This window comes from Peromyscus eremicus, chromosome 16_21, assembly GCF_949786415.1.
Source record: "Peromyscus eremicus chromosome 16_21, PerEre_H2_v1, whole genome shotgun sequence".
NCBI classification, from domain to species: domain Eukaryota; kingdom Metazoa; phylum Chordata; class Mammalia; order Rodentia; family Cricetidae; genus Peromyscus; species Peromyscus eremicus.
The window spans coordinates 22,496,123-22,520,252 of record NC_081432.1 but is presented as its reverse complement, the minus strand read 5'-3'; the positions used below and the strand labels follow the sequence as shown (position 1 = coordinate 22,520,252).

Here is a 24,130-nt window from a genome sequence, read left to right as displayed (position 1 = left end):
ATACTTCCTCTAAGGCCACACCTAATAGTGCCACTCCCTTTGGGGACCATTTTCTTTCAAACTACCACATTCAGGTACCATCTTGTGGGAGTCCTCCCACCTTTTGAAGAGTTCTTAGGAGAAAAGAGGGATAAGAAAATATCAGATAGAAAGAGACCTAGACAACAAGAAGAAAAGAACACAGGATAGCTTCAGAAGGGCCTGAGTCAATACCCAGCTTTTTATAACATGGCAAGGGGAGGAGCAAAAGACCTCCCCTTTGTTAGATCAAAGCACACCATACAGCCAAGTGTAGACCCTTCCAAACACCTGGTAACCACTCCTGTTACCAAATCATCTCCTTATGCAGCGCTGCTGGGTAAAGCAAGCTCAGATTCTCAGACCCTGAGTAAGATCTCAGAAGCCTTTGTGGGCTCCCATACCATCTGATAACCTTGATCATTTGAATTTTGTTAATAGGTTTATTTGCTTATTGTTGAACAAATGCAGCCCTATCAAGTTAATTACTGCGTTTGGCTTGATACTTCTTTCTGGGTTGTTAGTATTGAAGTAATCATGATTATAAACGGTGAATTGTTGGAGTGGGCAAGAGTTCCTTTGACGTAACACTGTTTTGTGACATGCAAATAGAAGGGGGAAGGCATTAGAGGAAGATGAAAAGAGGTCCTTACCAACGGAGTTGGGAGCGTCTGAAAACAGCTCGAGGAGAATTTGGCTGGTTTGCTTACTATCATTAGTAGAAATTGGTGGTCTTACTTCTTTTTAAGACTCAACCCTAGCCCGGTGGGGGTGGTGGTGGTGCATGCCTTTAGCCTTTAATCTCAGCACTTGGGTGGGAGAGGCAGGCAGATCTCTGAGTTCGAGGCCAGCCCGGTCTACAGAGTGAGATCCAGGACAGCCAGGGCAACACAGAGAAATCCTGACTGGAAAACAGTGCAGAGACTGTCTTGTCGAGTGTAGAACTCAGATTGTTTCCCTGAATTGATCCCAAGTACTTACAGATTACTATATACATACTTTGTGATCAAGTATTTGCTATTCATTACATCTTAACAGTAATGAACCTCATGAAACTATAATTACCTTTTTAAATAGTTTTTTTATTTTATTCATTTATTTTATTTAATTAATTAATTTATTTACTTTGGGTTTTTCGAGACAGGGTTTCTCTGTGTAGCTTTGGTGCCTGTCCTGGAACTCACTCTGTAGCCCAGGCTGGCCTTGAACTCACAGAGATCCTTCTGCCTCCGCTGCTGGGATTAAAGGCATGTGCCACTGCTGCCTGGCCTACACTTACCTTTTGAAGAGTAGTCACGTAAAAAGCTAATTGGTTATCTTTGCATGAACATATGTTTACACGTATATGTGGGTGAGCAGTTGAGTAAGCCTGTAAGTAGAAATAAGGAAGAAAGCATACATTTAGAAATTGGTATGGCAGTGTATAGGAAGGGGAAAACATATGGGAAACTTTATGAACTATTATTTTAAAAATACAGTGCTGGTATTCAAAACTGATAATAACCACCATATGTGTCAGGCACTGTTGAATCCTTTCTGTATTACCCAAAAGTCTTAAAAAATCAACTTTCACTCCTTTTTTATTGTTTGAGACGGGGTCTTGCTGTTTGGCCTAGATTGACCTTGAATTAACTGTGATAGGATTACAGGTTTGTGACACAGTTCAGCCCTGTTTGTTTTTGTGGGTGAGAAAAATAAGAATGCCAGGATAGGACTTGAGAGATGGCTCAGGGGTTAAGAGCATTTGTTGCTCTTCCAAAGTAACCCCAGCTCCTGGGAGTCTCAGTGACCTCTCTGGTCTCCATAGGTACCTACACACCTGTGGCATATGCATTCATTCATTCATTACCCCGCCCCCAACACACACACACACACACACACACACACACACACACACACACAACACAGTGAAAATGAGTTCAATGAAATAATAGAAGATGCCCTTTATAATAACAATAAAAAGAGTAATAACTGAGGGTCAGTGTAAAAAAGTGTGTGTGACCTAGATGAAGAATTGACAGCACTGTGCTTTTTATCTGAGAAGTCCAGTTTCTGGGCTGCTACCCAATAGCTACATTTGTATTGCAACAACGTTTTATGGAGATTAGAAATAACCTTAATCTTTCTTTTGGAAACTGGCAAAATTATAATTTATCCAACCATGGTAATGTAATGCAGTGCTATGTGATTGAGGACTGGAATGGGAAGACATTTAATATACTAAGGAAAAAAATAAAATATAGAAGAATGTAGTGTAGAAAGTTAGGTAAATCCATTTATATTGACTTAGAGGTGTATTGAAACAAGTTTCAGTACTTACTGTAGGTTCAGAGGTGGGCAGAGAATATGTAGGTTGATGAAGGACATGAGTGATAGACTTCACTTTGTATCTTTTTCTACACTAAACCAGTGCAAATATATCTATTATGTCTGTCTGTCTATCTATCTATCTATCTATCTACCTACCTACCTACCTACCTACATTACCTGTATCTTTCCATCCATCCATCAATCTATCAGTTTTTTGAGACAGGGCTTCTCTGTGTAACAGCTCTGGCTGTCCTGGAACTCACTTTGCAGACCAAGCTGGCCTGAATCACCTGTCTCTTGAGTGCTGGGATCAAAGGCATGAACCACCACGCCCAGCTCCTCCCCCCCCCTTTAAAGAAAGAGCAGCCAGTGCTCTTAACCTCTGAGCCATCTCCCCAGCCTGCTATATATATATATATATATATATATATATATATATATATATATATATATATATATATATTTATTTATTTATTTTATTTTTTTGGTTTTTTGAGACAGGGTTTCTCTGTGTAGCTTTGCGCTACTCACTTTGTAGACCAGGCTGGCCTCAAACTCACAGAGATCCACCTGCCTCTGCCTCTCGAGTGCTAGGATTAAAGGTGTCTGCCACCACCACCTGGCAAAATACATTTTTTAAAAGGTAGGACTTTAAGAACTTAGTTATAGTCCTGGTCTGTTGCCTGTAGGTATATTGTCTTGGGCACATTGCTTATCCTCTGTGTATCTGAGTGTTCTGTTCTGTTCTATGAAAGTAGTATAATCATGGTAAGCTGGTGGGGGGTTGCTGGTGGGGGGCAAGGATTAAGTGAGATAACACATGCAGTGCTAAGAACAATGGCCTGGCATGTGGTTAGTACTCAGAGGTTTGCTTTTTTAAAAAGCTGCTAATGTTGGAGTTGAGGGGGGTACATAAATAGGTCTGACTAATAATAATTTGGGTATTAGGCTCTTTTCATATTTACCTGATACCTGTTATATGGCCTTGTTAGAAGCCATGGTATTCACATATTTGTCTCCAGATGGCCAGTGTCTATCTCTTCATTATAGCTGAAGTTTAGGCATTTATTCAACAGTTAGTGTTTTGTGTCTTGGTTGTACTAGGCACAAAAGTACTTCTTTCCCTTTAGTCTTTAAAGGCCTTGTTGTAACTTTTATTCAAGAACTTTGCTAAAATACTAGAAAACCAAAACATGGTGATGCTTGGAGGTATGCTGTATTGGAACAAGACAATGGATGACAGGATTCTTTTATCTTCAGATGTTAAAGATGACATAGGACAGGAAAACAGTGATGCTTCCTCCCATGGGAAGCATGGAAATGTCAGAAGTTATAGTTGGCTATTGATTTTATTTTTATTTATTTTGACTTAAAAAATTATATGGTGGAGTTGAGTGCACACGTGGGCTATAGTTTACATGTGGGGATCAGAGACAACTACAGAAGATGACTTTTCACCTCCCATTGTGTGGTCCTGTGGAGAGTCTTCCTGTGTAACCCTGACTGTCTTAGAACTCACAGGGATCTGCCTGTTTCTGCCTCCTGAGTGCTGGGATTAAAGCCATGCACCATGCCTGATGTATTTGTCCATCTATCAAGATTGCCTCTTGTTAATGATCTCTAGTTTCATGCTGCTCATAGTCAAAAATTATACTGGATAAGGTTTCTGTCTTTTTTAAATTGCTAAGACTTGTGGTTAAACAAGAGTGTTTCATGTGCATTACACATTAGGACCATTTAGTCTAGATTACAGTTCAGTCCAGTATTTCCTTGTGAGTTTTCGGTCCGAAAGGGGGGATTAAGTCCGCTACTGCTTTTGGAGTATGTTTTCTTACTTATGTCCCTTAATGCTTGCTTTATATTTAGGTGCTTTGGTGTAATGTAAATACTTACATTCATTATGTTCTGTGGTAATTGACCCTTTATTATTAAATAATGACAATCCTAGTCTCCTAATAGGTTTTGGTTTGAGGTCTGTTTTGTCTAATGTAAGCGTAGCCATGCATGCTCGGGTTTGTTAGTTTACTGGCAGTCTCTTGACGTTCCTTGGCATAACCTATCCCCAGCAGAGTAGATAAAATTTGTGTTGAAGCTTAGTTCATGCAGAAAAAAGTTATATTTCTCTTGAAGTGCAGTTTGAATTTGCCTTTTTTTTTCTTCTCGAAGTTGAGCATCTCTGATATAATTAAAAGCTGTTTGTTTTTCTATGAATGAAGTTCACATGAGAATTACTGATCTTTTCAAGTTTTCATGTGAATTACTGATCTTTTCCCTAAGAAATCTTTAAGAATTGGAATGGGCTTGGTGGTACCCACAGTACTCAGGAGACTAAAGTTGGAAGATTGTGAGTGTAAGGTTAACCTAAGCTATGTGGTGAGACCCTGCCTCAAGAATGAATGAATGAATTAGGAAAATTATTCCTTCTGAGGCATAAATGTTTTCCCCATCAGTCTTTTCACTTTTGATTTATCTTTGTTTTGTTCTAGTAGTTTGAATTTTCCTAATGGATACATGAATCCTCTTTTGCTTTCCTAAGCTTATGACTTAAGTATCACTGTCTTCTAGAATCCTTCCTAATGTATTTCAAAATCCAGATAAACATCTCTTGTTCACATGGTATCTTTTTCATATCTTTAGTTTAACCTTTAATCACAATCCTTATTTCTACTGTTTTTTTCTCAAACTTTTATTTTTATATTTTTAGTGCTTAGAGCACAAAAATGTATATTTTATTACTAATGTCTAATATTTTACATTAGATATTTATATTACACATTAGATTTTGATGCCTTTGATTTCATAGCCATTGAAATGCAATTTAAGTGCTCAAAATTGGTTAAATGGAGAACCAAGGAGTCTTAACTCATTCCTGTACTGTTTTCTTTTGCTACTTCCCTTGGGATTGTTTTAGTGAGATATTGACTTACTTGGAGGAGCCTCTGCTATTTTTAATTAATTAATATTTATTTTAGTTTTTCAAGACAGGGTTTCTCTGTGTAGCTTTGGAGCCTGTCCTGGAACTAGCTTTGTAGACCAGGCTGGCCTTGAACTCACAGAGATCTGCCTGTCTCTGCCTCCTGAGTGTTGAGATTGAAGGGATTCAAGGTGTGTGCCACTATGTGTGAGAGTTTCTGTTATTGGTAATAGATTTCAATTCCCTTTGTAATTTAGAGATTGTGGCCAGGGATTTGTGGCCAGGCTGTGGTAGGGCACGCCTTTAATTCCAGCAGAGGCAGTCAGATCTCTGTGAGTTTGAGGCCAGCCTGGTCTACAAAGCAAGTTTCAGGACAGGCTCCAAAGCTACACAGAGAAACCCTGTCCCCAAAAAACAAAAACAACAAACAAACAAACAAAAAGGATTTGTGAGACTGTTTGTGTAGGCTAATGATTCTTAGTTTTCTTGACCTTTAGAGGAAGGTCATGTTATATCCTGTTTTGTTTGTTTTTTTGTTGTATGTGTGTTTCTGTAATATAATTTTATTAAAACATGTACAGAATAACTCAAAGAGTGAGAGATTGGTGTAATAAACTTCAGTGTACTGGGCACTAGCTTGAAGAGTTATCACCTTGCTGGGCATGGTTGTACACATCTGTAATCCTAGTACTTGTGAGGCAGAGGCAGAGGCCGAGGCAGGAGGATTGCTGCAGCCTTAAGCTGGCCTGATGTGCACACTTGTAATCTTGGTACTTGTGAGGCAGAGGCAGAGGCAGAGGCAGGAGGATTGCTGCAGCCTTAAGCTGGCCTGATCTACGTAGTAAGGCCAAGTGTACATGCCTCAAGTATACATCAACTCAGGATACTTTTAAGGTAAGTGCTTAGTGTATCAATGGAGTTGTATAGATTCCTGGAGGTTATTTAGCACTAGCCTCCTACTTAAAGAAAAGCAAGATCTTAATCCAGATATAATGTCAATTGCTTTATGTGTGGGAATGTCAGTTTTTTGGATGTAGTCAATTTCATTATTGAATAGCATTATTTACAAATTAGTATGCCAAGAAACCCTGGTTGACAGAGTTTTAATTGCTTTCATCATGAGGCTTCTGTTGTGTTGAAGATAATAAATGTAGCATTCTTATTAAGCTTATAAAGTTAATTTCAAATGGCATGTAAAAACTTACTGGTGAAACACTAACAAACATTGTATATCTATTTTTAAAGATTTATGTGTATGAGTTTTTCTCTGAATGTTTAAATGTATACCATGTGCCTTTGTATACCTTCCATGTGTACCTTTGGAGATCAGAACAGGGCATCAGATCCCCTGGACCTGTAGTTACAGGTGTTTGCAAGCCACTGTGGATGCTGGGAATTGAATCCAGGTTTTCTGTAAGAGCAGCAAGTGCTCTTACCCACTGAGCTTTCTCTGCAGCCCCAGCACAGCCTATCTTAAGGGATACTTTGGGTGTCACTGGCTGCCTACTTTTGATTTAAAACTTGAGCATATTTTAACCACATGAGGGGGTTTATAGCTGTTGATGCTAAAGTAGGAGTCCATAAAATAAAACCTACTATTTATAGTGGACATACTACCTATTACTTCTCCATTCAGCATATCCAATAGATTTTACATTTTAAAATCTGAGCCTGGAGTGACGGTGCATGCCTGTAGTAATCCCAGCAGTTGGGCAGCAGAGGCAGGAGGATTCCAAGTTCAGGCCATCCTGGGCTGCAATAGTGAGATTCTGTCTCAAACTTAACAACAACAAAGATCTGTAAATAAATTGCCAGTTGAGATTATTTCATTAAGAATACTACACTGTAGTGTCTGTATGATAAAGTAAGTCTGAATTACAATTACACTGCTAAAGTTCCAGTAATAGCCCAGGTTATTGTTAATTGGTTTCTTTTTTATTGGCGGTTTTGAATAGAGTATTGTCTTCTGAGATCATCTTGATGAGCCCTGAATTTCTCTAAGATGTTCAGGTCACTTATACCTTATGGTGTTATTACAATGAGAGTTATATATGGAGCATATTTGTTAATTTTTTTCAAAACAACTGGTTGTATTTTATGTTTAAGCATCTCCTTGCTTTTGATAGATAATGAGAATTGAATGTATTTATTCTTATTTCAACTCAAGACTAGAATGTAATGTTTCTCTTCTTGACTTCTGTTCTGTTAGAGCAGGTTGTTGCCCTGGATGCCCAAAATATCGTAGCTGTTTCATGTGGAGAAGCTCATACCGTAGCACTTAATGACAAGGGCCAGATGTTTGCTTGGGGTCTTGACTCTGATGGACAACTTGGCCTACTAGGATCAGAGGAATGTATCAGAGTACCCAGGTAACAAAGGTGACCACAAAGAGGTCCTTAAGCTTTTATAATAAATTTGTTTATCTAAATCATTTTGCTTATGACGAGCACTCTGCTTACTGAGCATGTAAGTATTGTTGCTTAATTATTTCTCCCCTTTGAATCTTTTAAGAATTTACTAAGTTGGTTCTTGTTATTGATTTGGTTGAGGTATTTGGTTGACTATTTTTTATATAACTGATATTTTTTCCATAATGGATAAAATTTCTGTTTGTAAAGAAAAGAAGTAGGATGGCAGGTATGGTAGCACATGACTTTTAATCCCAGCTCTTGGGAAGCAGAGACAGGTGAATCTCTGTGAGTTGGAGACCAGCCTGGTCTTTAGAGTAAGTTCCAGGACAGCCAAGGCTACACATAAAAAAGCCTGTCTCGAACAAAAAAAAAAAAGAAAAGTAATAATTGTTTTCTTCTAGAATGGAATAGACAGATTTAAGCTACTGGTTCCACTCTGTCAAGTGTCCCAGCTATTGAAATATTGATTTAAGGGTTGGGGATTTAGCTCAGTGGTAGAGCGCTTGCCTAGCAAGCACAAGGCCCTGGGTTCGATCCTCAGCTCTTAAAAAAAAAAAAAAAAAAAAAAAAAAATATTGATTTAATACTGATTGGTTGCTGGGCATGGTGGCACACACCTTTAATCCCAGCACTCAGGTAGAGGCAGACGGATCTCTGAGTTGGACACAGGAAGTTCCAGGACAGCCAGGGCTACATAGAGAAGCCCTGTCTCAAAAACAAACAAACAAACAAAAATATCTATTGGTTGCATGTTTCTCTGACCTTTTTTTAAGGCTTTGTTGATTTTTGTTTGTTTAATTTATTATAGACATCCATTAGAAATGGATGCCCCCACCCCACCCCACTTACCCACCCAATACTGGGACTTAAGATACACACCACCATTCCCAGCTCTTGTTTTAGATCTCGGAGAGAACATTGAGCTTTTATCTAGTATGTTATTAACTTCTTGCTTTTTTGTTAAGATTTTCTTTTTTTATGTGTATGAATGTTTTGCCTGCATGTGTATGTACCACGTGAGTGCCCCGAGAGGCAAAAGAGGGCATCAGATCTTATGGAACTAGAGCAGTGGTTCTCAACCTTCCTAATGCTGCAACCCTTTAATACAGTTTCTTATGTCGTGGTGACCCTCAACCTTAAAATTATTTCATTGCTACTTCTTAACTGTAATTTTGCTGTTATGAATCATAATGTAAATGTCCGATATGCAGGGTATCTGATACACAATCCCTGTGAGAGGGCCACTCGACCCCCATAGGGGTTGCGACCCATAGGTTGAGAGCCACTGACCGAGAGCAACATGTGGGCTGACACATGTGGGTGCTGAAAAAAACAAATATGGATCTTTTACAAGAGCAGCAAGTGCTCTTAATCACTGAGTCATTTCTCCAGCCCCCTAGTTGTTAGCTTTTTCTATAACATCTTTATTATGTAGAGATATGCTCCTTTTATACATATTTCTTCAGTCTCTAGTCGTTTATGTTGTGTCCTTATTTGTTACTATTATCAGAGTAGATGAATTAATTTCTCTTGAGTTTTTTGAAATAATGTGAGAATCAGTATCAGTTCTGTGTTTTTTTGTTTTTGTTTTTGTTTTTGTTTTTTTGGTTTTTTGAGACAGGGTTTCTTTGTGTAGCTTTGGTGCCTGTCCTGGAACTCACTCTATAGACCAGTCTGGCCTATCAGTTATAATATCTCCCTTTTATCTCTGAGATTATTTAAAATGACTTTAGTATTTGTTTATTTTGCATGTATGTTCATATGTGGGTGTATATGTGCAACAGTTTGAATATGTGGAAATCAGAAAGCAACTTGGCAGAAAGTAGTTGGTTTTCCATCATGTGGGTTCCAGTAATTGAACTCAGCGTGTCAGGCTCGGCAGTAAGTGCTCTGGTACTGAACCATCTGCGTGTTAAGAAAGCAAGCCCATGACTGCTTTTTTAGTCTGGTCAGGGGGATGCCAGTTTTCATCTGCGGAAAAACTTTTTTATACATTAAAAAAAATTCTATTTCTTTATTTCTGCTGTGGTCTTTATTTTTCTTTCCATCTATTAATGTTGGGTACCTTTTGGTTTGCTTTTTTTCCCCCTCCTTGGGTCTTTTGAGACAGGGTTCCTTTCTTGTGACTCACTGTGTACAGGCTGGCCTCGAACTCAGAGATCCACCTGACTCTGCCTCCCAAGTGCGGGGACTAAAGGTGTGTGCCACCGCTGCCTGACTTGTTTTTGCTCTTCTTTATCTTTGGGATAAGAATTGAGTGTTGAGATTTTCTGTCTTATAATGGAGGTGCTGATTGCTAAAAACTTCTCAGTACCACTTTTGCTGTAGCCCATAGGTTGGCTATATGGTGTCTTCATTTCCCCTTTTTCAAGAAGTTTTTCCTCTGTGACCCATTTGGCTATTTAAAGCTAAGCTGTTTCAGTTCTGTGTTACTGTGTAGTCTCCAGTCGTTTCTTGTTACTTACTGACTGCCAGTTTTATTATATTGTGACTGAGAAAGACACTCAGTAAGATTCTGTTCTTTACATTTTTATTGAGGGGCTAGGGATGGAATCAAATCTCATTTGATAGAGATTACTTGTTGCTAGCAACAATGCAGCCCAGGTGTGATGGGCACACTCTTATAATCCCCACACTGGGGTGGCTGCCGAGGGCTCAGAAGGGCATCCTCGGCTTCATAACAAGTTTGAGGACAGCTCAGAATAAGTGAGACTTTGTATCAGACAAAGAAAAAAGGGAGGAAATGTTACTGAGATTTGTTTAGTGGCCTGTTAAGACCTACCCTGGAGAATGTTTCATGTGCTGTTGTATATCAGGTTCTGTAGTTGGTTTTAAGCCCATTTGATCTTTTGACTGCTGATTCTTTGTCAACTACGGAAAGAGGGGCATTAAAGTCCTCTGTTACTGTGTTGGAGTTGACGTCTACCTTAGGTCTAGAATACCAAGAGTATTTTCCATATGTGGATGCTCTAATATTCTATACCTTATATTGAGAATTATTGTTTGTTGAATTGACCTCTTTAGCATTACATAATGCTCTTTTTTTAAAAAGATTTATTTATTTAATGTATATGAGTGCTCTATCTGCATGTACACCTTTACACACAGAAGAGAGCCACCATGTGGTTGCTGGGAATTGAACTCATGACCTGTGAAAGAGCAGCCAGTGCTCTTAACCTCTGAGCCATCTCTCCAGCCCTGTTTAAGTCCATTTTATCTGACAGGAGTATTGCTACTGTTTTCTTATAGTTCTGTTTGCATGGAGTACCTTATTCCATTGCTTCTTCTTGTGTTTGTGTCCTTAGAGGTAAATTGAGTTTCTTAGAAGCAGCTTATATGATCTGGTTGTGGTGATCCACACCTTCAGTCCTAGCAGTGAAGAGGCTGAACCAGAGGAATTGTCATTTGCAGGCTAGCTTGGGCTACAAAGTGAGTCTGTCTCAAACAAATCAAAAAAGAAGTAGCAGGTATTTGCTTTTGGGTTTTGTAATTCACTCAGTTACTCTTTTGTTTACATAGCCCTGGCTGTCCTGAAACTATGTAGATGAAAGTGACCTGGAACTCTGATCTGCTTTCTTTTCCAGAGATTTCCACCAGGGCTAGCTCAGTCGTGTGCCCCCCCCCCCCTCGGTTTCTCTGTGTAGTCTTGGCTGTCCTGGAACTCGCTCTGTAGACCAGGCTGACCTTGAACTTACAGACATCCCCCTGCCTCTATCTGAAAGGCGTGTGCCACCACATGCCTGGCTTTAGTTGCTCATTTTTAATTGGACAGGAAGACAGGAAAATGTAGTGTTCTGTGAGAATGTAGTATTTTGAAATATTTTACTTGAACTTGCAGATTAATAACTGGAAAAGGCTTTTTTCCTGATGAGTAATTTAATATGGTGAAAAGATCAATGTGTGATGTGGGTGGTATCCATAAGCAGTAACAGGAAATACTAACTTCAGCACAATTATACACATCCATGTATTTTTGTTTCTAGCTCCTTTGCATTTATTTTGCTATGGCATTCTGTCATGATTTTAAAAACTGAAGGTGCATTGGAACCTGCTGTTTTGAAGCAGCACAGCTCTCAGGTTCTGTAGTTTAGAACATATATCCAGGGGGCTAGAGAGGTGGCTCAGTGGTTAAGAGCACTTGTGGCTTTTCCAGAAGACCCAGGTTCAATTCCCTGCACCCACATGGCAGCTCACAACTGTCTATAACTCCAGTTCCAGAAGATCCAACACTCTCACACAGACATACATGCAGGCAAAACACCAGTGCACATGAAAAAAAAAATAATTAAAAAAAGAACATATCTACTAAATAAAAACATTTTAAATACAATATGGAGTTAGAGTGACTCACTTTTTTCCTGCTCACAATTTGATTCACTAAAGCTGCCTCCTGAAAATCATAAGTATCAAAACTCTGTTCAGAAGTTGCTCCTGACTTTGAGTTGGCAGAATCAGGTCTGGTGGCAATATCAGAAAAAGACAAATAAGAGAACTTTGTTCTTCCCTTTTTCTTGAAAACATTCATTCAGAAAAGTAGTAGAAGGTTATCAGGCAAAAGGGAAGTACAATGCATTGCAGTTAGATAAATTTAGAAGTGTGAAGACAGAATACAAGAGAGCAAAAAATAAGATACATCATTTGCCGGGCGGTGGTGGCGCACGCCTTTAATCCCAGCACTCGGGAGGCAGAGCCAGGCGGATTTCTGTGAGTTCGAGGCCAGCCTGGGCTACCAAGTGAGTTCCAGGAGAGGCACAAAGCTACACAGAGAAACCCTGTCTCGAAAAACCAAAAAAAAAAAAAAAAAGATACATCATTGATTATCATAAATGTGAATGGACTAAATTTCCCTACTTGAGACACAGATGCCACTGCTGTGGGTGTAAATTGAGAAGGGTACACTAGGGGGAGGAAATAGGGTCCACAGTTCCGAGTCATGAGAACACCAGTTTTAGAATAATTAGTATTCCAAATAAACTGCCAAGTTTCACACTGTAAAGATTAAGAAAAGTATTAGATAATGGAAGAAAATGTTTAAATGATAAGAGCATCTTGAAGCATGGTGCACTTTGCTTCTGTTCTGTCTTTTTGGTTTATTTGTTTTTTTGGTTTTGCGTCCTGTCCCTGTCCCCCCCATGCGCCCTTCCCTTCCAGCTGAGGACCTAACCCAGGGCCTTGCAATTCCTGGGCAAGTGCTCTACCACTGCGCTAAATCCACAAACCCCTATTTTGTCTTTTAAGGTGTTTTCTCAGCCCATCTTTTACTTTTTTTAAATGCTTATATTCTGATTACTGGTTTTAGCCTGAAGTTTTGATAATTAGCCTGACTGAAAAAGATAGTGCATCCTGAAAAGACAATTTCGCACCTAGTAAGTGGCCAGTGACTAGCACATAAGTAGCATACAAGATCCACTTGTTACACACAGGGAATTGATTCTGCTCTCCTTTTTTTCTAGAAATATTAAAAGTCTTTCGGATATCCAAATAGTACAGGTTGCATGTGGTTACTATCATTCACTTGCACTTTCTAAAGGTAAGCAATTGGCCTTTTGTTTTCTTCCTAAAGATGATTGCTCCGTGCTTTGAACAAAAAGGCCTCTAGCTTTCTTCTTTCTACAAGATTTGTCCTGATTCTGGATTCCTTTTCATTTCTATATGTATTTTAAATCAGCTATTAGTTTCCATCCATACAGAACTGCTAAAATATTGATTGAGATTGTGTTGTTTATAAATCAGTTTCAGAGTAATCTCTACAGTGTTAAGTTTTTTGCTCATGAACATGACACTTCTCCATGTGATTCTCTAAGGTTTTCTTACTAGTTTTTCATTTGTTTGTTTAAGATGGGGGTCTCACTATGTAGACAGACCAGGCTGGCCTCCAACTCAGAGATTTGCCTATCTCTGCCTCCTGGGTGCCGGGGTTAAAGGAGTAAGCCACCACTGCCTGACACCAGTGTTTTCATTTATCTCCAAATACCTTAACATCTTTATTATGGTTTTCACTGGGTATTTTTGTTCAGTACATAGTTTTTGTTTACTATATAGGCCCCATATTGGGTTGTATGTCTTAATTACTAAATATTTAAAAGCTATTACTTCAAAGCAGAGGAAGCTTGCCTTCCCCCATCTCATTAAATTTTATATCTAAGTTTTTTAGGAATTAAGCACAGAGGAGGATAAATACCTATTAGTTTTGTTTGCATTCTTCTTTCTGGTTTAACTTATTCATATGCCAGCTGAGGATTGGAAAATGAATTAGAGAATCTCCCCTAGTTTTTGTGTTATCACTTAAAAAGACAAACTTGAACAGGAGAAATGGCTCTTCCAGAGGACCTGAGTTCAGGTCCCAGCATCCATTTCAGGCAGCTCTGTAACTCCAGCTCTAGAGGATCTAACACCTTTTGGACTCTGTGGGTGTGCACACGCACAGAGACTTACACAAGAATAAAAATTCAGTGATAAATTCAGCCCAGCATGGTGGTACATATCTATAATGATCCCAGCATTTTGGGAGGTGAAGCAGAAAGATTTCTAAAAGTTCCAGTTCAGCTTAGGCTATCTCAAAAAATAAGTGCCAGTGCCTCTGTTACTTACTGTTTTAGTAAATGCCCAATGGGGTCTACTGTGAACAAAATACTAGGTTTTAATTTAGTAAAAACTTATACATTAAGACAGTTTTCCGAGTTTGAGGCCAGTCTGGTCTACAGACCTAGTTCAAGGACAACCAGGGTTACACAAAGAAACCCTGTCTCAGAAAAAAACAAACCAACAAAGTTTTACATCTGGAGCTGGGTTTTCTTTTTTGCATTTAGCTTTAGGTAGTATCATAGTAAGGTAACAAGCTGCTTTCTGAGCATTTAGTGTGAACCGTACGCACTCAAATGTGCAGTATGCAGTGCGTGATCAGCTACACCACTAGACCTCATAGGATCCCACAGGTTACAGGGTAATTAGATGCTGTGGAAGAGTTTACAGTTTGTAGAACGTTTCATGGGGATGAGATTTATCTGGACTCTCCAAGAATGAAGACTAGAGGTGAGCTAAACAAAGAGTTAGGAGGTGATTCGGACAGTGAAAACAGCACATGAGTGCAAAGGAGTCTAAGTGTGGCTGGAGTACAGTGAGTGAGGAAATGGTTGTCCTAAGAGCATGAGAATGCACTAGATTTTCCCCCTCAGATCTACCCTGTGTGGTGTTTGTTTGTTTGTTGTTGTTGTTTTTTTTAATAAATTTTATTTGTTTTTGAGGCACAGTCTTACTCTGTAGCCCAGGCTGCCCTTAAACTAGGCGCAATCTGTTTTAGCCTATCAAGTACTGGGATTATAGACATTAGCCACCACACCTGTCTGAAGTTTCTTTATGCATATATATGTACATGTTTGAAGAAGAGTCAGGGACCTAATATTTTAAAAGTTGGAGGGAAGCTAACTTCAAAGTTATTTATTTAATCATGTGTGCATAGGTTTGGATCCAAAGAACAGCTTTGGGAGTTATACCTCTGGTGCCATATACCCCTTTGTCCCCTTTCTTCTTTCTTTTCTTTTCTTTTTTTTTTTTTCTTTTTTGGTTTTTGGGGTTTCTTTTTGAGACAGGTTGTCACTAGCTTGGTGCTTACCAAATGAGTTAGGATAAGCTGACTAGCCAGTGAAGCTGAGAGTCATCACTGGCTCTTCTTCCCCAGTGCTGGAGATCGCAAAAGCATGCCACCAGACCTGGCTTCCCCTCCTCCCACATGGTTTCTGGGGTCCTATTGAACTCCTTTCCACGTTACCAGCAGAGCCGTCTCCCCAGTCTAGGAGCTTACTTTGAAATGCATACTATTTTGTAGTATGAACTTTTAAATTTACTCATTATATTGCTTACTAGATTATTGCTAGTTGTTTTAATAAAAAATACTTGAAGTTGTGAAATGGTCTGGCAGATCAATCAAGTGACAAGCAGAGAAAATGATGAAGGGAATGAGGAAGGATGCTAAAAATAGGTCTATTTACTAGAAAGAAAACTGTATGTAACTTGGTAATACTTGGTAGATTTAGATTTGGCGATGTCTGAGAAGGGACAAGACATCCCTGGGTATGTGACCGCTGATGAAGGGCAACACTGGGAAGAGAAGTATGGGAATTGGAAACAGGGCAGAAGCCATGTTCAGTGTGGGTGTACTGAATTAGAAGTAGTTTTGAAACATCCATATGTGCATATCAGATAAGCAGTGGGTTACAAGGTGTTTCTTACTGTTTACATTTGTATATGTTAGTTGATAACTGAAGCCTTGAGTTAGAAGAGTACTTGGAGAAGTTAGAGAATAAGAGTGAAAGGTGAGGACTGTTAGAAAGAGACAGTCCTTTGTTGTAGAGCATAAGGAACTGAGTTTGTCCTTAGTTTGCATCAGTATTTACTAGTGTTTGCTGAAACTGAAAGGTATACTGATAAGGAGTGTTCTTCTAGGTAGTAGTATGTTTTCATGTAAAGAAACAAACTTCATTATTAGGAAGCATGTGATTTCATTTAATGAGAGGATGTCTCAAAAGAGTAGTTGATCTGCAATGATATTGTATGTGTGTAAAATAATTTTATGATTTTTGTCTTACAGCAAGTGAAGTTTTTTGTTGGGGACAGAATAAATATGGCCAACTGGGTCTAGGCATTGACTGTAAAAAGCAAACTTCACCACAGCTGATCAAGTCTTTACTTGGAATTCCGTTCATGCAAGTTGCAGCAGGAGGAGCCCATAGTTTTGTACTCACCCTTTCTGGGGCTATCTTTGGATGGGGACGTAACAAATTTGGTCAGCTAGGTCTTAATGATGAAAATGGTAGGTTCTCATTATAGTTCAAGTATGTTTTTTAAAAGATCATTATCTGCGATGAGTGAGTGATTCTTAGAGTATTGGAGAAATGTATACCCACATCTTCCTAGGACCAATAGAGGTGGAGCTGAGGGTGTTAATTTAAAATTTTAATGTGATAATGTTTTGAGAAGATCATGGGAAGGCTAAAAATTAGCATATAATAAATTGGAAAGTTTATTGAGGCTGGAAATATAGCTCAGTGGAAAAGCTCTTGCCTAGTATGCACAAGGTCCCTGGGTTCAATCCCCAGCACCTTTTCCCCCTCAAAGAAAAATATTCTTTCAATCATTTGGACTGAGGTTATAGATAGCTCCATGGTAGAATGCTTGCCTATCACACAGGAGGCTATGGTTTTAATCCCCAGAACTGAAAGAAAAGAAAAAGTTTATGCTGTCTAAGTCTTCATTATTGGGGGTTTACAAATACTACTTTAAGTTGGTAGCCAGTGTTGTTCCAGTATTGGCCACCATTAATGGGAAGAAGCTATAAAATTAATTAGTGAAGAAACTGTGCATATAGCTTTCTGGTAGAACATGCATGCAGTACTCTAGGAAAGTAACATGATGCATTCAGTCGATGTATTTCAAGTTGGATTTATATGATCTGGGGTTATTAGATTAATTTTTGGTTGAACTTTTTATACTGATGATACTCTTGAAAATAAACGTTTTGAATTTTAAAAAATGACTATTTTTTAAAGTTACGATCTTTTATCTACCAGTATTTTGAATACTAATATTTGGTATTCAAATCACAGTTTGTAAAGTTCAACATACTTTTAATGACTGAGATGGCCAAAATGAGTTTTTAGCCAATAACAACTTATAATGATAAGTAAATAATTCCCTCACAGAATTAGATAATTTTTATTCTGCATAAAAAGTATGTTCATGTTTTGCCACAAAAAGCAAAAAGTATGACAGGCTATTGTGTAGGATCTGAGCATAGCCATTACAGAATAAATAATGATACACATGTAGAAAATCTGAAACACTGAACTGGATTGCTCAGGCTTATGCACATTGGCATAGGGTGATTGAATTCTCATCTTTGAATCCTTCTTTATCATAGGAGTAGAGATTGGTAGCCCTGGAAACCCAATTTTATAAACTTTTTTTCTTACAAAGTCTTTGATTGATAGTCAAAATTAGTATTATGTCTGCTGAGTTTGGAAATCTGTAGAGGAAGCACATTTTAGAAGAATTTTAGTTTAAAAAATATCATTAACATCTTTTATTGGAATTTTCAGATAGGTATGTTCCTAATTTACTAAAGTCACTAAGATCTCAGAAAATAGTTTATATTTGTTGCGGAGAAGATCATACTGCTGCATTAACCAAGGTATTGTATTATAAAACTTTTTATTATTCACAGTAATTTTCTCATAGTGAATGCTTTCATGATATTTCTATTAAACTTGAGCAGTGTTTGTGTTTCAGAAATAGTTTATCTTAAAACAGACCTAAATTATTCTTGAAAATAACTTGTCTTAATGTTCAGTTTTGTTTAGGGTTATGAAGTGTGTGTTTTGATATGCTGTCACATGCAATTGCAGCAAGGTTTAAGTGGTTATGTCATCCAAACTCACCTTCAGCTGTAGATACTCCCCTTTCTGAGTGTCCCGAGTGCTGCGGCTGCAGTCACTCAGTACCGTGCCTGGCACTCTTTGGAGGGGTGTTTGTGTGTTGATACTAGAATTTAAAACCCAAGACCTTGTGTATACTAGGTCACGTGTCTACCACTGAGCCACATCTCCAGCTCTTTTTTTATGGTGAGATAGGAGCTTGCCAAATTGCTCAGGATGACCTTGGGTTTTTAATCCTGTTAGCCTCCTGAGTAGCTGGGATTATTAAAAATTTTGAATGAAATGACTTGATTTTGGTTCATTGGGCTTGCAGTGCTATGTATCAATCCCATTGTACTTTATCATTCTACCTAATTTGCGTGAAACTTTCATTTGGTTTATAAATATTTTATAATAAGTAAAAATAAGCAGCTGAATTTCTATTATCTATAGACTGAGTATTATGCTGGCAATTACAGTGTGTGTGTTTTCAGTATAGTCTTGTCAGTTGCTTTAACATTGATCTTTCATTTTCTGGGGTGTTTCTGTGGTGACTAGATGTCAAGTGAACACATTCAGACAATGGGTGTGGCTGAATAAACAGTTACGTAGGGACCTCAATTTGATCTTCAACAATACACAAACAGAACAAAATACTGCTAATCTTTACTGTAAAAAAATTGTTGTGTTCATTCACATTAACTTAAAGATTATTGTTCTTTGGCCAAATTAGAAATTGATGTTTCAGAAGGGCTAGGGATGTAGTTAGTTGGTAGAGTGCTTGCCTGACATACAGGAGGTCATAGGTTCTAGCCGAAGTACCAATCGAGTGGGGTGGTGGGGAATAGAGGGAGGCAGGAAGTTCAGAAATTGAAGGCTGTCTTTGACTGCATAGTTTCTGTTTTTTGTTGTTGCTTCTAAAACGCACTGCCCCCCTCCCCATTTAGTTTTGTTTTGTTTTGAGAGAGGGTCTCTGTGTAGCTATGGCTGTCCTGGAATTTACTCTGTAGACCAGGCTGCCTCAAACTCACAGAGATAAGCCTGCCTCTTCCTCACCAACTGACTTCATTATTATTATTTGTCTTGTATAATTGGTAAAAGATAACAAGTTCCTTATTTATTTACTTATTTTCAAGAGTCTCACTGTGTAGCCCTGGCTGGGCTAAGAATTTATGTAAATCAGTGGCCTCAGAGTCCCAGAATTCTTTTTGCCCACCTCTCCCCTCTGAGTGTTGGGGTCAAAGGCATATGCCACCATATTTGGGAGAAATTAATTTCTAGTCATACTTTGAAAAATTGGGGGCTGAAGAGATGGTTCAGCAGTTTAAGAGCATTTGCCTCTTCCCCAGAGGACCAAGGTTTGGTTCCCTGCACCTACATGGCAACTTACAACCATCTGTAATTTCAGTTTCAGGGCGTCAGATGGCTCCATATTGCCTCTGTGGTGCACTGCACTCACATGGTGCACTTATTGTACATGCAGGTAAAACACTCACACGTCAAAATTAAATTAAAATTGTATTAGATTGGGAAATAGAGCTCAGGTGCAGAGTATGTGCTGATTTGCATAAGACCACAAAAGGAGGGAAAGAAAAAATTCTGCACTGTTTTTTCCTTTTTCCTTCGCTCAAAATGACATTTTTAGTTTTATTTTTTTAGACAAAAATCTTTATTTGGTTTGTGTTTGTGGTGTTTTTTTTTTTGTTTTGTTTTGTTTTGTTTTTTTCGAGACAGGGTTTCTCTGTGTGACCCTGGCTGTTCTGGAACTCACTATGTAGTAGATCAGGCTGGCCTCAAACTTACAGAGGTATGCCTGCCTCTGCCTTCCAAGTGCTGGGATTAAAGGCGTGCATCCCCACCTCCAGGCTTAGACAAAAATCTTAATATAGCTGAGACTGTCCTCAACTTTGTGATCAGTCTCAGGCTCCCTGGTACTGGGATTACAGGTTTCCTTTGAATTCCAAAAGTAGCTGAGGATGACTTCAAATTTCTGATTCTCCTGCTTCTACCTTCTGAGTGCTAGAATCACAGATGTGTACCGTCACACCCACATGTAGTGTTCAGAGATGGAAGCCAAAGCTGCGCATGGTAGGCAAGCACTCTACCAACTAGGCTAAGCTGTGTCCCCAGCCTCCCTCCTACTCTGGATTTGATATGGAAAGTTTTCTTTCTTTCTTTCTTTCTTTCTTTCTTTCTTTCTTTCTTTCTTTCTTTCTTTCTTTCTTAAGATTTATTTATTTATTTATTTATTTATTTATTTATTTATTTATTTATTTATTTATTACGTATGCAGTGTTCTGTCTACACGTATCCCTGCAGGCCAGAAGAGGGCGCCAGATCTCATTACAGATGGTTGTGAGCCACCATGTGGTTGCTGGGAATTGAACTCAGGACTTCTGGAAGAGCAAACAGTGTTTAACCTCTGAGCCATCTCTCCAGCCCTGGAAAGTTTCTTAAAGCATGTCCTTATATAAAAAATTATGCTGTTAGATGTTGAAAGCAGGATGTAAAATTGCGTACACATAACTACAGTTATGAAGAAAAGTATCAAATTGAAAAATACTGTGGTTGTGTTAGGTTGTTGTGTGTCATATCTCTTGTAAAATACATAGCCTCAGCTGTCCGGTGGTGGCACATGTCTTTAATCCCAGCACTTAGGAGACAGAGACAGGTGGATCTCTGAGTTCCAGGCCAGCCTGGTCTATAGAGCGAGATTCAGGACAGCCAAGACTACACAGAGGAATCCTGTCTCAAAAAACCAATTTAAAAAAAAAAAAAAATAATAATAAAAAAAAAATAAAAACATAGCCTCTAATTGACTCATGAGTATTAATAACAAAAAATTAAAGATTATCTCTCATAGCAACTGTGCTTAAAATCGTATCTGTGCATTCTGCTTACATGTACTCTTCATGTTTGTTTTTGACAGAATTTCTTTCTCTGTATAGCTTGGGCTGGTCTTCAACTCATTATCTTTTTGCCCCCAACTTCCTGATGAGAGAACATCACATTCAATTTAGGTTGAGCATTTACGTTCAAGACATAATTAGCTTTCTAACTAAAGATAGTAGCATTTTAAAGTTTTTGTGAAACGTTAGAAATGTGTCCTTTGAATTAAAAAAAGAAAGCAAAAGCAGCGCAGTTAAGTATTTCCTGGCTCTTTGGGTGGTTTAGTAGTAGTTATTATTTGGGGTTTACGTGTCTCATGTAGTCAAACTCTTGGACAGCCTTTTAACCTCGTCTTCTCAAGTGCTGAGATTGCAGTTGTGTAACACCATGCCCAGCAGTAATTCCTTCTGTAAAGAACACTTAAAATTGTTTTTATCATAATATAAACATCATTTAGTACTTTAAAAGTCTGTGGAAGCCTGCCTGGTGCTTCAACCCATAGTCACAACTACTTGAGATGCTGAAGCAGGAGGCCATAAGTTCAGGGCCAACCTTAATGTCTCAGTGAGATTCTATTTCAAAGCAAAAGGGGGAGACTGGTGTGATAGCTCAGCAGATAAAGGTGCTTTGCAGGCATTCCTGGAAACCTGAGTTGATTCACCAGAACTCAAGGAAAGGTGGAAGGAGAGAACCAACTCCATAGAGCTGTCCTCTGAGTCCGTGTGTTCACAGGGTTGCAGCATGCACACCCATACCAATAATAAAATTTTAAGATGTTTTAAGTAAAAAAGGTATGAAGATGTAGCCTGAGTGGTAGAGTGTTGCCTCACATGTACTGAGTGGTGAGGTTAGTCCCAACTATCATAATCAAATTGCCTTAGTTTTAAGACAATTTAACTTCTTGAGTCAGCCATCATCTGTTTAATTTCAAAGACAGGAAAGAAAACACTGAGTCCATATTAAATGTCAACTCATATTTCTGAACATTAGTTTTTCTTTCGTTAAGCTTCCTCATAAGTTAGTTGTTTGTTTGTTGTTTTCCAGGAAGGTGGAGTGTTTACCTTTGGAGCCGGAGGGTATGGCCAGTTGGGTCATAATTCTACCAGTCATGAAATAAACCCAAGGAAAGTTTTTGAACTTATGGGAAGCATTGTTACTCAGATTGCTTGTGGAAGGTAAGCTGTGGTGAAAAAGTATGGTGATACTGTGTTCCCCAAAATATTGTGCACCCTAATAAATTTATCTGGAGTCAGAGAACAGAACAGCCACTAGATAGACATAGAGGCCAGAAAAATGGTGGCACACACACACCTTTAATCCTAACATTCCAAAGGCAGAGATCCCTCTGGATCTCTGTGAGTTCAGTGTCACACTGGAAATAGCCAGACATGGTGACACACGCCTTTAATCCCAGGAAGTGATGGCAGGAAGCAGAAAGGTATATAAGGCATGAAAACCAGAAACTAGGGTTGATTAAGCTTTTAGGCTTTTGAGCAACAGTTCAGCTGAGATCCATTTGGATGAGGACTCAGAAGCTTCCAGTCTGAGGAAACAGGATCAGCTGAGGAATTGGCAAGGTGAGGTGGCTGTGGCTTGTTCTGCTTCTCTGATCTTCCAGCATTCACCCCAATACCCAGCTCCAGGTTTGTTTTTATTAATAAGACCTTTTAAGACTCATGCTACAAAGAAGAGAGAATTTTGGTCTCTGGACTGATTAGTGAGCTGGTAAGCATGACATGCATGTAATTCTAGCACTTGGGAGGCCACGTAGGGAGTCCCTGTTTCAAACAAAACAACCTGCTCCCCTATCCCCACCCCAAGAAAAATTTCACATTTCCCCCCCTTTTGTTTCAAGACAGGGTTTCTCTCTGTGTAGCTCTGACTGGCCTGGAACTTACTCTGTAGACCAGGCCTGCCTCTGCCTCCCAAGAGCTGGGATTAAAGGTGTATACCACCGCCGCCCAGCAAAATTTACCTTTTTTTAAAGGGTTGTGTAATAAATTGTCTTAGGGTTCTAATAGCATGAGGTAAAACATTTCTCCTGAATGTCTAATTAGCTGCTGAGGAGTCAAAGTAACAGAGCCGTCTTATGTTGATTCTGTTTGCAGTTTCTTTGAAACTACCTCATGTTCCATTGTAATGGAATCATTTTTAATTATTCACCAACACTGATTAGTTCTCCTTTATCAGACAGCCATCCTGATAGGTATATCTTTTTTTTTTTTTGCCCGGGGGGGGGGGGGGGTGTCGAGACAGCGTTTCTCTGTGTAGCTTTGCGCCTTTCCTGGAACTCACTTGGTAGTCCAGGCTGGCCTCGAACTCACAGAGATCCGCCTGGCTCTGCCTCCCGAGTGCTGGGACTAAAGGCGTGTGCCACCACCGCCCGGCCTGATAGGTATATCTTGTTTAGATTTATATTTCCCCACTGCTTAGTGAGCTCAGTATCTTTTTGAAATCTATTTTTGTTTTGTTGACTACTATATTCTGGATGTAATCTCTTTATCAGATAGCTAATCTGCAGATATTTTCTTGCATCTTATAGATTGCCCTTGTGTAAATATTTTGTGTTGTCTGGAGAGATGTGAATAAACACACTCATATTCATCCATACTTGGGGCATAAAGAAACAATTCCCCCATCTAAGTGTAGAATGGTGAACCATGAATTTAATTAGTTTCTTAAAGGACCATGGGTATGGTGGTCACTGGAGCATGGGTATGGTGGTCACAGGAGCATGGACTGATTCTGGGTGGCTAAAGAAAATTCTCTCCCTTTGTAATTGTTAACCATTCATATATCCTCAGATAGAGTGGGCCCTCTACACTGTCTCATGACTTACCTCTGAAACCCTCTACCTCCTGAACCTTCCCAACACAAAGGAATATTTCATTACCAGCTTTGGAGAATACTGTCTTTTTAAATGCTGAGCTATTCTTCTAAAACCAAAATCCGGATGAAAATAATCTATAGGCTGACTGTGAGACAAGCCATGGCAGGCATTTGGCTCAATTTTACGTTTTGGCTTTTGATCATGTAGTTGCTTTTGGAAGACTCCTAAATGCAGTGTGTTTTCTGAAGCAGTTTTGCAAGAAATGTTCTCAAATAAGTAGCAAGCTTTAATTCACCTTATAATAAAATTCTAAGTGCAAAATGTGATTCTGGTGGTGGCTGAAAAAATT

General features: G+C 38.9%; 1 protein-coding gene and 1 non-coding gene across 2 annotated transcripts in view; both read left to right on the top strand.

The window, feature by feature from the left end:
• Nucleotides 1–24,130, top strand: part of Herc4 (HECT and RLD domain containing E3 ubiquitin protein ligase 4) — a 72,992-nt gene that overhangs the window by 11,069 nt on the left and 37,793 nt on the right. Inside the window, exons 4-8 of the mRNA XM_059243905.1 lie at nt 7,452–7,611; nt 13,107–13,183; nt 16,241–16,462; nt 17,748–17,839; nt 21,996–22,126. Coding sequence (XP_059099888.1) covers nt 7,452–7,611; nt 13,107–13,183; nt 16,241–16,462; nt 17,748–17,839; nt 21,996–22,126 — 682 coding nt within the window. The remainder of the gene's footprint in view (nt 1–7,451; nt 7,612–13,106; nt 13,184–16,240; nt 16,463–17,747; nt 17,840–21,995; nt 22,127–24,130) is intronic.
• On the top strand, nt 8,122–8,202 carry Trnaa-agc (transfer RNA alanine (anticodon AGC)). Its single transcript has one exon. It is a non-coding gene; the product is annotated as a tRNA-Ala (tRNA).